Here is a 12,072-nt window from a genome sequence, read left to right as displayed (position 1 = left end):
TGAACATGATTTCAAGAGGTATGTAGTGTCTGTCAGTCTCTCTCTCTCTCTCTCTCATGACATCTTTTTATATATTTGCTGATAAATATACCCAGGGGTTGGCGTTGGTTTTAGTTCCTATCGTTTATGATAGTATGTCAGTTATAATTGTAATTTTGCAAAGAAAAGTGCAAAAAAATATTGAAAAAATGTGTATAATCCAAAAAAGTTACTGCATTTTTAATCTCAGTATTAACAGAAATATTTTACCCCAAATTACTCATAATGTGTTACTGAGTTTAGTTCTTAACTTTTATGATAGTGTGAGCTACAGTAATTATAATTTTATAAAATAAAATAAACTATTAGAAAAAATATGTATAATGTTAAATTTATGACTTGTAAAAGAGACCCGTCAAGGGACTAAAAATAGTCATTTTCAACTTCTCGTGGAAGGTAGGGAGAATCTTTTACAATTTTTCTTTTGTACAACAAGTGCATTTGAATATCTTCATCTTGCTATTGATGTGCTTTTTCAAACTGGCCAACCTCAAAGGTTGCCCAGTCTGGGGTGCAGCATATTTTTAGCCTAGCTCTTAACCCTTACCCCTTCTTTCCCAAGTTTGTTTGGGGGTACACAGACGACCACCATTCAAGACTTTTGCATGGTACTGGGTACATGGAAGGTGGTATATACACGTACATACTACCAAAATTCCCAACCTTCCTCTTTTCACCTCTAGACCTCTCTGATTTAGTTTGAAGGGTTTGGAGCAAAACTAACAGTACTGGATGTTCTCGGGAAGGTGGTATGCACTGCCAAGCATATGATGAAGCAAAATGAATATTATTCCAGGCTAGCTAGACTCAGAATTTGGATATACTGTGTATATGTAAAATACATGCACACACACATATATTATAGATAATAAAAACTAGTACAGTGGTCCCCCCGTATTCGCGTTCTCCGGATTCGCAGACTCACACATTCGCGGATTTTTCTTCGGAACCTATCTAGAAATTAATAGCGGACGGACTCGCCCATTCGCAGAATTTTCCAACGAAAATAATCACTAATTAGTGTATTTTGATGTTTATTTTCATGACTAAATACATTTTTATGATACAAAAATGATTTACTAATTGTCAAACATTAATTTTGATTAATACTGTATTAGTGAGTTTAATAAGTTTAAATGATATCACATAATAAAAATAATAATTCTCTCTCTCTCTACTACATAGATGTATGTTTTTTGGTATGATAAATAAATGATTTACTATTTTCAAATATTAATATTAATTTATACAGCAATAATATCAATTCATTAAAGAAAATACCATAGTGAATTAGTAAGATTTTAGCTTATAAATTTAAAAAATTATGGAAGAATGAATGAAGTCCCAGTATTCTTTCTCTAACTCCAGGTACTAAAACTGTCATACGTATCAAGTTAAGTGACAGGAGGGGGAAGGAGCTGTTGTGCGTTGCCATCAAGTGCTCATGAAATTCCCCCCCCCCCTCTCTCTCTCTCTCTCTATCTCCTCTTCTCTCTCCTCTCGTCTCTCTCTCTCTCTCTCTCTCTCTCCTCTCCTCTCTCGTCTCTCTCTCTCTCTCTCCTCTCTCTCTTTTACTGAGACTCGAGATTTTTTTTTATGGTACTTGTACTATATGTTTTTAATACTTTCAAATAATAACAATAATAATAATAATAATAACTGTAATTACAAAATTCATATTATGTGATTGTATTTTAAAGAAATACAATACTAATCTATCCATGTCACTTCTAGTTAAGGCTAACACTCTCTCTCTCTCTCTCTCTCTCTCTCTCTCTCTCTCTCTCTCTCTCGCCACACAAAATAATAATGTCATAGTGGTAACTCCCTCCCTCTCTTTCGCTGGAAGTGTTATAAGTATTTTTTGAGAGAAGAGAGAGATAAACACTCACTCTCTCTCTCTCTCTTTTACCGAGATGAAAGAATTTTTATGGTACTAGTATGTAAAATGTTTATTGATAATTTCAGTTATTTAATAATAATAATAATAATAAAACTGTAATTACAAAATTCATAATGGTAGTATTTTAAAGATATGAAAATTACCTTTCCATTTCACTTGTAAGGATAACTCCTCTTTCTTACTGAGATGAGAGAATTTTTATGGTAAATGCACGTGTTTATTTTATTTTCAAATAATAATAATAATAATAATAGAAGTAGTAATAATACGATAACTAATTTCAAATGAAAATTCTTCCCTTCGTCTTTTTCTGTATCAATTTCCCTACCTCATAACTCCAGTGACGCTCGGAGCTGGGAGAGTAACAATGCCATAAAATGGTCAACGAATTTAATGGTTTTATGTAATCTCTCTCTCTCTCTCTTACTGAGATGAGATCATTTTCATGGACATGTATGTAATAAGTTTCTCATTAATATAACTGTAAGTACAAAATTCATATCTTAGTATTTTAAATACAATAATCATTCCATTTCTCTCTCTTAATTACTGTAAGGACAACTCTCTCTCTCTCTCTCTCTCCACAAGATACTTGTCATACATTTGGTGTTTCTATTTCTTCCTTTTATCTCTCTCGCTCTCAGCAAAAGAATTGATAGACAGACAAACATAATTGCACAGTCCTCTCTTTCTCTCTTCTCTGGAGAAATATATGTATTTAAGGGAGGGGAAAAAAGTTGCCTTCAGACATTCATTTCAATCTATTGAAACAGTAAGGAGTTATTCTCTCTCTCTCTCTCTGCTATTGGCTGTTTATATATTTCTAATGGTAAAATGATTAAGATGACTTTAAAATGATATTAATAATACCAATTCAATGGTATATTTGATGTAGGATAATACTTTAAGTAGACATTTGGTATTTGTGATTTCACATACAATTGCTTCCTTTGTAAAAAGAAAATGAATGTCTCAAATAGTAACAGTATGAAAGAAAACATGCATGACTGAATACTTATGGGAGGACTGAATTATTTTCACATACATAACTAAGTCATACAGTACGTACATAGTATGTATTTATGTATAACCATAAAATGTAAGATTTACTTTAAAACAGTATTAATAATATTTCAAAGATTAATATGAACCATAATAGGATATTTTATGTATATTTGATGAAGGATGGTCTTTTTGGGGATACTTTGGTGTTTGCATGTTCAGGATAGGAGTTTATGAGCATTTTTAGAGGGGGGTTCCAAACATTTGCGGATTCTAACTATTCACAGGGGGGTCTGGTACGCATCCCCCGCGAATACGGGGGGACCCCTGTAATTTGAAAAAAAGTGTAATTTCTGAAATAGATGTAAAAGTGTTACACGGCAACACTCACTCGTGGTATCAAGTATGCCAACTCTTGGAAGGACAGTTAGGATATGTCATTTCGCTGTGCTTCTGGGCAGTAATCATGGAATATATTGTAGGGTCTGATGCTGTTGTTTATTACAATGGTAAGTAAAAAAAGGTGTAACCAAGAACCCATGTTCTTTTCTTTTTTTCTTTTTCTTTACACACACAAGCGTGAAAATATAAAAAAAGAATCTTCTATGCAATTATAAAACCATTTGCAATTTTGTTTTCTGCACTTCTCTTCTCCCATCTGTTTTCTCTGGAGATACTTCAGTAACAAGTTCATATGTGAAGAGGAATGATTATTTTATCCACATACAGTAAGAGATAATTACTTTCTATTTGATAATTTCACAACTGAGAAAATCGGTTTGGTAGCAAATGCAGTTTTCATTTTGTTAAGCTTCTCAGTAAAGTTTAGGTTAGGGGTTGATAATTATTTTATAATTCCTTGAAATTCGGCAGTCAGCGCACCCCTTAATCCTTCAAATTTATAATTAAACCATATTCAAGCTGTTATATTTTCAGCTAAAATTTTTAGCATGTCTACTACCTTGACTATTCTTGCAAATAATTACAAACTGAATATCTTAGAAATTCCAGTACTATGTGTAAATACGTACAGTACAGTAAAATTATACCCACTGTTGCAAATACCACAATAAAAAAATTGAATAAAATGCTGGAATAGATAAAATCAAACACTCTTATTGGAAGCATCATCACAATAAGAAATCAATTACAAAGGTTACTCTTCACAGAATACAACCATCATAACTCATTTTCAATCAATCTGCTTATGGATGAAAGCCACAACAATAATGAATTATAAGATGTATAATGCTTATAGAGCAATAACTGAACCTTTGGCATGCAAGCTATAACAAACACATGAATTTATCAGGTTGAAAATTACCATAAACATGATGCGTGTAAAAGGGGAAAAAATCCAAAATCCTACCTGTGCAGAAAATTCATCCAAGTCAGCAGTCCAAAGATCTTCAGGAGATTTGAGTTTCAAACAATTGAGTTCCTGAGTTTTTTTATCTCTATTTTTCAAGATGTCATCTTTCTTCTCTTTCGTGAGATTCCACATGGGCATGCCAAGCAAGTAGTCATAATCTGGACCAGACGACACTGTCACTTGTGATCCAAATTCATCAGTGTCAGAGTCAGAGCTACCTTCCTCCTGATAAAATAGTAAGAATTACAATTAGACATCGCCTTTATTTTTATAAACATCATGTCAAATTTTCATTAGATTAATTGTTGTAAAAACTAATGCCCCAAAGAAATTTAAAAATTTCAGTTAACAATGAAATTTTTAAAAACAAAAAATTTATATTATTCATATTCAATCTTTCTTCAGAATATAACTGATAATAAAACTGCCTCAACTATGGCAATATAAAGTAAAACTAATAATTCCTTAAAATACATAGAAAATAAATCCTAACATAAGGAAACAATCTATCAACATTGTGGCTAAGCTGGAATCTCTAGTTAAAAATTAAAATTTATCCTATTCCTACTTTACATGTGATATTTTTAGTTAAGTTTCCAGATTACTTAGTACCTCAGACTTTGAACCTGATCCGTTCCAGAAGGCTGCTTGAAATGTGATTTATTCAAAATATGACCCCATAAGAAATATGAATGGAATCAGGATAACGTAATGAGTAAGAAGAGGAAAGAGACAACTTTTCATAAAGAGGTCATTTAAACAAACAATCCAAGATGAGCAGAAGCTGAAAGTGGTGCCAGTGTGTTTCATGTTGTGGGGACGAGATACCTTTAGTGCTAAAAAGTGGCTAAAAGCAAGTGTTACTCAATAGGTATTTAGCCTTAACAAAAGAGAAGTGAGTCAGGCAAAGTGAGTGTAACTAGAAGCAAATGAGTGAAACATGGTGAAAGAAGTCATTCGAGCCTGGTCCCAGTTGTACAGTTGGGAAGTAAGGGAAGCGGACCCATCTCCCATCCAATAATCCCACCACCTCCTAATTAGTTTCAGAATTCAAGGTGGTGGGAATTCTGTTGCTGGAGGGAAAATTAATGTTATATTATGAAAGTTCATTAGGTATTTGGCTCTTTTTGGGAAGTGGGCAGCACCATGAAATTATATCCTAGGATTACAATTCAGAAAGCAGGCAGCTGGAGATGATATTCCTTGTAGGCAAGGAACCCTATGTAGTGTTAATAAATGGCAGTAATGCCTCAAAGGTAGTAATGCCTGCCTCTGCTAAAAGGGAATTTATTGGAGATGATTGCAATACACAAGTACCCAAACATATTCCTTTGTGATGCAATGCATCAAGTGTGTTTAATTTTATTTTCAATCTATCATAGATAAAACTGATGTCCTATATAACATTAGCATGATGTCATGTCCTGCTCCCCACATTGAGTGGGATAGTTTTTTTTTTTAATAGGGCAAGGGCTTTTATATTCTTGATGTTTGTTTTCCAGTTTAAATGTTGATCAAACATTTTTCCTAAGTATTTAACATTTGCGCAGAACTCAATTTCAGTGTTATAGAGGTGGAGTTTAATCTCTTGGTCTTTTAGCTAGGATACTGCACTGAGGAATTCCTCCTTCTAAATCAAAGTATTCTGAATAGAAATTTTCTACTTGTTTGGAAAGTCCTATTTGTAAGAAAGTTTTTAATGAAAATTGACAGGTGACATCGCAACCCTACTGAGTGAAATTTTGCATGCTTTCTCTATATCATAAAGAACAGCTACTATAACTTTTTCTGATCAAAGTCCTTCCTGATATGGTTCTCTTGATTGGTTAGGGGATCGAGGGTTTATCGACTAGCTTTTGAACTCGATTGTGCCAGTTAGAATAGATTCCTTGGTGATGTCATACGTTAGTCATGGATTGACCATTTTTTTCTAAAATTTTACATAAACAGCTTGTAAGAGATATTGATTCTGGTTTATTTATAGGAATAATAAAAGCACATTTCCACTTGTCTGGAAAAACATGCTTCAGCCAAATACTGTTATAAAATTTCAGTAAATATGATTTGGCTATGGGGGCCAGTTTTTGTATCATCCTATCATGACCTGAGGCTGAAGGATGACACAAGTTGAGAGCATTGAATAGTTCATCCACATTAAATTTATAATTGTACTCCAAGTTGTCAAAATTGCAAAATTGAGTACGACATCATCTTTCTGTTTTCTTATGGCCTGAAAATGTGCATCCAGACTAGAGCAAGCACTTATATTTTCAAAATGTTTTCCAATTACATTTGATATTTCATATGGGCCACAATACATTTTCCCATCTTGGTGTAATGCACTTCTAGGTGGTATTACTAATTTACCATTAATTTTTCTTATCTTTTGCCAAATATCTTTCACAGATGCATTCGAAGATAAGCTTGACAAATAATTCCTCCACAATAAAATTTTCCCTGCTATACCGACTGTCACTATCTAGTTAGGCATACTTACACCATAAGGCATCTAGCTGATGGATTTCAGGCAGGTTTGAAGTCCACTAAGACCGCAACTTGAAATTTGTTTGATCTTATTTAAGGTCATTAAGGTTGAGACCACCATGGAACAGATTTCTTTGGGTGTGGCTTAGTTTTAGGGATGCTTTTTGTCAGCAGCATTTATTATGAATTTTATGAAAAATTCACATGTGGTATTGTGATCTTGAATATGTGGAAATGACAGTATATTACAAATATGTAAATTATAATTATCCCAATCAGGGTTTTGAATACTGAATCTTAAAATATCATGGCATTGTTAAATAATTTAGGACAATGGGGAAATGGTCACTGGTGTACAAGTCATCCAGAACATTCCACTCTAATCCCTCAGCTATGTCCACTGAGGAAATAGTTGAGTATTAGAGAAGTATGCTAGAACATTGCTTTCATTTAGGCCCCTGATATGTCAGTAGAATGGTTGGTATCCCAAAGGGGACTATGAGCATTAAAATATACTACAAGTAGGGGGTCATGTAAAAAGTTAATTAATTCAGACACATCACTGACGTTAGAATAGAAATTTGGTTGATGTTACAAATTACAAATAGTGATCATACTTTTATCAAGCATATATAGTTTAACAGATGTAATCTGTTAGGACAGATTGTATATCTAAAAGTTTTAGTTACACTGCTACACTATTGTTAACATTAGCAGTGCCAAGCTTTCCACACACTGTTGGCAAAAAGCAAGCAAGCTTGTAGCGCCAGATGTATGTATGTAAGGTTAGGCCCTACATGTTGTAGGCAGATGCATATGGGTTGTAGTCTCATAGGACTCTGTAGTAAATGTTAGAGTAAAAAGGCTGATAAGATGATACACAAGTAATTTTTTAAAGAAACTACCTTATATCAATACTCTAGTAATTACATTACTATTGTGACCTCCAGGTGTGGAGGTTGCAGCACCAGTTCAATGCGATCACTCTCACATTCTTAAATGCACAGACAGTATATACCAAAGGAAACACATGAAAAGTATAGTGCAGAAAGCAGTATAATAGGAGCAAAAAATGACCGGAAGAACTTATTATGTTATTTACAGTGTGGAACACAAGTGGTGATCCTCTAAAGTAATTTAATACCTTGAACGAATCAACATTGCTTACTCACCTCTTCTGTAGTTTCTTGCTGCTTTTTCCAGGCTTTAACAGGGTCTGAGTCATAACCTTTCCGTTGTAGTTCTTCAATCATGCTCGCTTTCTTCTTGTTTTCTACAACCAAACGTCCATCACACTTCTCCAAAATAAACCTGGCCTAAAATAAACATACAAAAAAATAAAAATAAGAAATACCAAAGAAAAATTATAAGGATATACAACATCAGTCAAAAAATATTTTGAACAAAATCAAAACAAGAAAAAACTTGACTGAGTGGCCAATATGAATGGTTTGTTCTTATGACTAAAAAGTTTTATATTAATAAATTAAACCTGTGTAAAAATCTTATAACTGAAAATGTTAAATATCAAAATTTTACCAAAGGAATCTCACGCCAATACTCCTTGTCTGTCAATGAAAATATGGGCATTTACATAAAATTCATACATTTTTTAATATAAAACAAAATTAGTTAATTTGTCAAAATGTTCGGAGACAAAATTCAGAAGAGAAATGCAATACTAAGGTGAGCAATGCACTACCACAGTTAGATCCATTAGGTCTTAACTGGTGGGCAAGAAAAGAAAAATTTAAAGGGGAACTTATTATTGCATTTTAGCTGTTCCATATGTAGTATTATTCTATTTAAGTACCCCTGATGAAAAGTTTTTTGAAACAGGCATTTTCTTATTTTTTACAACCTATTTTCTATTCACCATGGGCACCGCCATTTTCTGTGGCTCATCTGTTATGCGTGACGTCATGTAGCGCTAAGCTCAGACGGGCGGAACTATTCAGAGAACAGCATCTTTTAGATAATATCCTTTTTGGTTTGTATTTGTCAGCTGAAAATATATGATTGAAATGGTAAATAAAGAAGTAGCAGGAAGTATGCCTAGTTAGGCATATACAGCCCTAAATTCTAAAATATCATTAATTAAACTAGTTAAAAAGGACTAAGTGAAGGCACTCATCAGTTCATGGACACACACGCTTAGAAAACTGCCATTCACCCCATCACACCACGCACATGGCAATTGACAAGAATAAATTTCAATTCAAATCATACACATGGAGGCACCACAGTATAGATAGCAGTAGATAGCTGCTCTATCTTTGTCAGTACCATGGTCTGTTCAAAGGGAAATTAAGTTCCAAAAACATTATATAAATCAATTTCATAGCCATACCTAATACCCTGCTCCTAATGTCATATTTTAAATCTGTTGGCAAGAAATGGTCCGAACAGACAATGGATTGCGTCGTAGGTTGAAAAATTTTATGTTGATATCCTCCCTTCGAAGAGCCATCTCCCAGCTATTTGATTTTTCTTTATTTGACGGAATCCTGTGGAATGTTATGCCTTTTGGACACTTGCCAGAAGTTTTGGCACACCCAAACGCCATACAAGTTGGCATAATTGACGCTATTTGAATGACAACTGACCTAAAACACAAGGATAATGCCAAGGACGAATACTCTACAATACACGTGCTTCACTGCTCTCGTTATTGAGGCGACCATGGCACGTTATCGGTACTAACCCGCCAGATGGCAACATGGTCGAATCTAGGAGAAATGGCACTCTCCATCGAAGTACCTCGGCGCTACTTTGAAATTAAATTGTAAAACAATGGGATTATGTACAGATCTGAGCAATGGCCCATTTTTTAGCTTATTAAAACTTCTATTTGACAAAATTTAATGGGTATTAACCGTAAGTTCCTCTTTAAGCAATGGATTTGCATTAAAATATTACATTACTCTTATCATACCCATCAACTTAAGTTAACATTTTTCAATTTAGGAGGGGAGATGGATAAGAGGTACCATCAACCCAAGTCCACTGATTTAGTGCTACCTACTTCTTTGTGCTTCACTGTTGCAGAATTTTGTGGAACACAGAACACATCATTCACTTTTCCGCAAGGGAACTTACACTAATTCATGGATTTTTCTTTGGGCCTTATCTAAAATTATCACTAATATCACAATTTTTTTAAGTAAATTGTATTTTTCCAGCGCCAGCTGGAACTCGGTTTAAGATTCTATAACAAGGTAGTTAGGCAGTAACTGTTTGTCGGATAGTCGGAAGTCCCGCACGACTGAATGTAAACATTCCACTTTGCTTTAGGCCCAGGAACAGATTGAGGGGTGGCATGAGGTTGGCATATATGTAAAGGACCTCAGGTTTGTAGTTAGGAAAAATACAATTTACTTTCAAAAACTGTGATTTGTTCCTACACATTTTACAAACCATCGGTCCTTTACATGAGGAAGACTCAGATTGGTGGGAGGAATCTGAGTCTTGTGAACAGACTAGTGTTGGCCCAACCAAGGTTCCCTCCCTGGTCATAAGAGAAAGGGGGATCTTTGCCTCTCCAAATTATCAGAGTGAGATTACCGCAAGACCAATGGGCAGACCTTATGGAGGAGTTATGGAGGTCCATTTGACAATGTCTGAGAGAGAGAGAGAGAGAGAGAGAGAGAGAGAGAGAGAGAGAGAGAGAGAGAGAGAGAGAGAGAGAGAGAGAGAGAAATTGGTGGTTGGATGGTTAATGACTGTATTGGCTGTTGGTGAGTTCTGGCTGGGTTGTCTGCTGGTAGAGATCAGAGTTCTGTGTTTTTAGTCAGTCTTTGGTGAGAGCTAGTGACAGGCAGTAGTGCTGGAACATTTTGGAGAAGGCAGTGATATTCAGCTGAGATATGTGTTTTGTTGTTATTTGGCGTTGTTAAGTTAGTGTTTTTGCTTAGTTGTTGTGCCTGTGCTGTTGTGATTTTTGGTGTTGTTTGTGCAGTGGTCTTTTGTTGTGTTGTTGTGTTTTGTTGTTATATGTGAGGTTGTGTTCCTTGGTTAGTTGTTGTGTTGTTGGGTTGTGGTTATGTTACTTGGTTGGTTGCTGTGTTGCTGAGTTGTGGTTGTGTTCCATGGTTGTTGTGTTGTTGTGGTCCTTGGTTGTTGTGTTATTGGGTTGTGGTTCTTGGTAGTTGTTGTTGGTATTTTGTGACCTCGACTGGTGGAAAGCACAGGAGAGCCCTGGAATATCTGGAGTTGGTAAGTGCATGTGTTTTGTTATTTTGTTTTTGTATAGGTGTAGGTCAGTTGTCCTGCATGTATGTATTTTGTTGTGTCAAGAAGAAAGTGTGACTGAGGGTGGGTTTGGCAGCTGGAGTGATTAGTTTAATGTGGAGAGGGTTTTGCCACTTGTTTTTTTTAAGCTTGTGATCCCGCCACAACCTCTGGACCAATTCATAAGAGGGAGGCATACGTAACCTCTTATGACTAGCAAATAAGAACTTATGGTCGTAAGTAAAAGGCCAAATATATAGCACTGGGTTTGTCTTTTACGGCTGTCCACTTCCCCCCTTGTTAGGGAAGGGATGGATACATGCTTCTATCCCTAATGAAAGGGAGAGAATGGAGCTCGGTCGCATAGCTTACCTGCGTCATCGTCCTCACCAGCATGTGACAAATGATACTCTCTGCCAGCAGGAACAGAGAAGATGGAAAAACGAAGAGAAGTCAGTCTCACACTCATTCGCTCTCCACTCATACGGTTACCACAAGGACGAGATGCAACCTTGTCCCGTTAGAGGTGCTGGGTAAGCTACACAACTGTGGGGAATATCCCAAAGGGAGAAGGCAGTAAAGGTGGTCTGGTTGGACCACATCCCTGCCTTCGGCACCTGTGCAACCGACAAGTTCTTGAGGAACGCAAGAGTAGGAACAATACCTCTAACTTCCTGGGCTCTCGGACGAAAGGTACTGATGTCGAAACTCCTTTCAGAGTCGTACGGTTTCCTGATCACCTCACGAAGCCAAAAAGAAATAGTGTTCTTGGACACTTCTTTCTTGGTTACCCTGGTGCCTATGTAGAGGTGTCGACACTCAGGCCTGAGATGGCGAGTTCTCTTCAGACAGTGTCGTAGCATTCGAACAGGACAAAGTAGCATCTCTTCCACATCATTACCAGTAAAGTACTCTAGATAGGTGATTGTAAAGGACTCGAACCTATGTATAAGCCAGAAACTCATGATTTTCCACTTCCTCTGCTGCCAAAAGATTCTGATCAGCCGCCAAGGAAGGTATCTCACTCTATCAACAGGAAAAA

At 35.7% G+C, this 12,072-nt stretch overlaps 1 protein-coding gene across 4 annotated transcripts in view; it reads right to left on the bottom strand.

Annotated features, from left to right (window-relative positions):
- The window catches only part of LOC135207288 (DNA topoisomerase 2-alpha-like), a 190,279-nt gene that overhangs the window by 66,974 nt on the left and 111,233 nt on the right, over positions 1 to 12,072 (bottom strand). For all 4 annotated transcript variants that reach the window (XR_010312949.1, XM_064238969.1, XM_064238960.1 and 1 more), the window contains exons 17-18: positions 7,973 to 8,116; positions 4,314 to 4,541 (exon numbers count right to left, since the gene is read on the bottom strand). Coding sequence is in view for 3 of the 4 variants with exons in the window: in XM_064238969.1 (XP_064095039.1) it covers positions 4,314 to 4,541; positions 7,973 to 8,116 (372 nt within the window). In the remaining variant the exon portion in view is untranslated. The remainder of the gene's footprint in view (positions 1 to 4,313; positions 4,542 to 7,972; positions 8,117 to 12,072) is intronic.

This window comes from Macrobrachium nipponense, chromosome 11 (genome assembly GCF_015104395.2).
Source record: "Macrobrachium nipponense isolate FS-2020 chromosome 11, ASM1510439v2, whole genome shotgun sequence".
Lineage (NCBI taxonomy): Eukaryota > Metazoa > Arthropoda > Malacostraca > Decapoda > Palaemonidae > Macrobrachium > Macrobrachium nipponense.
Note: the sequence above shows the minus strand (reverse complement) of the source record. Positions and strands in the feature narration are given on the sequence as shown.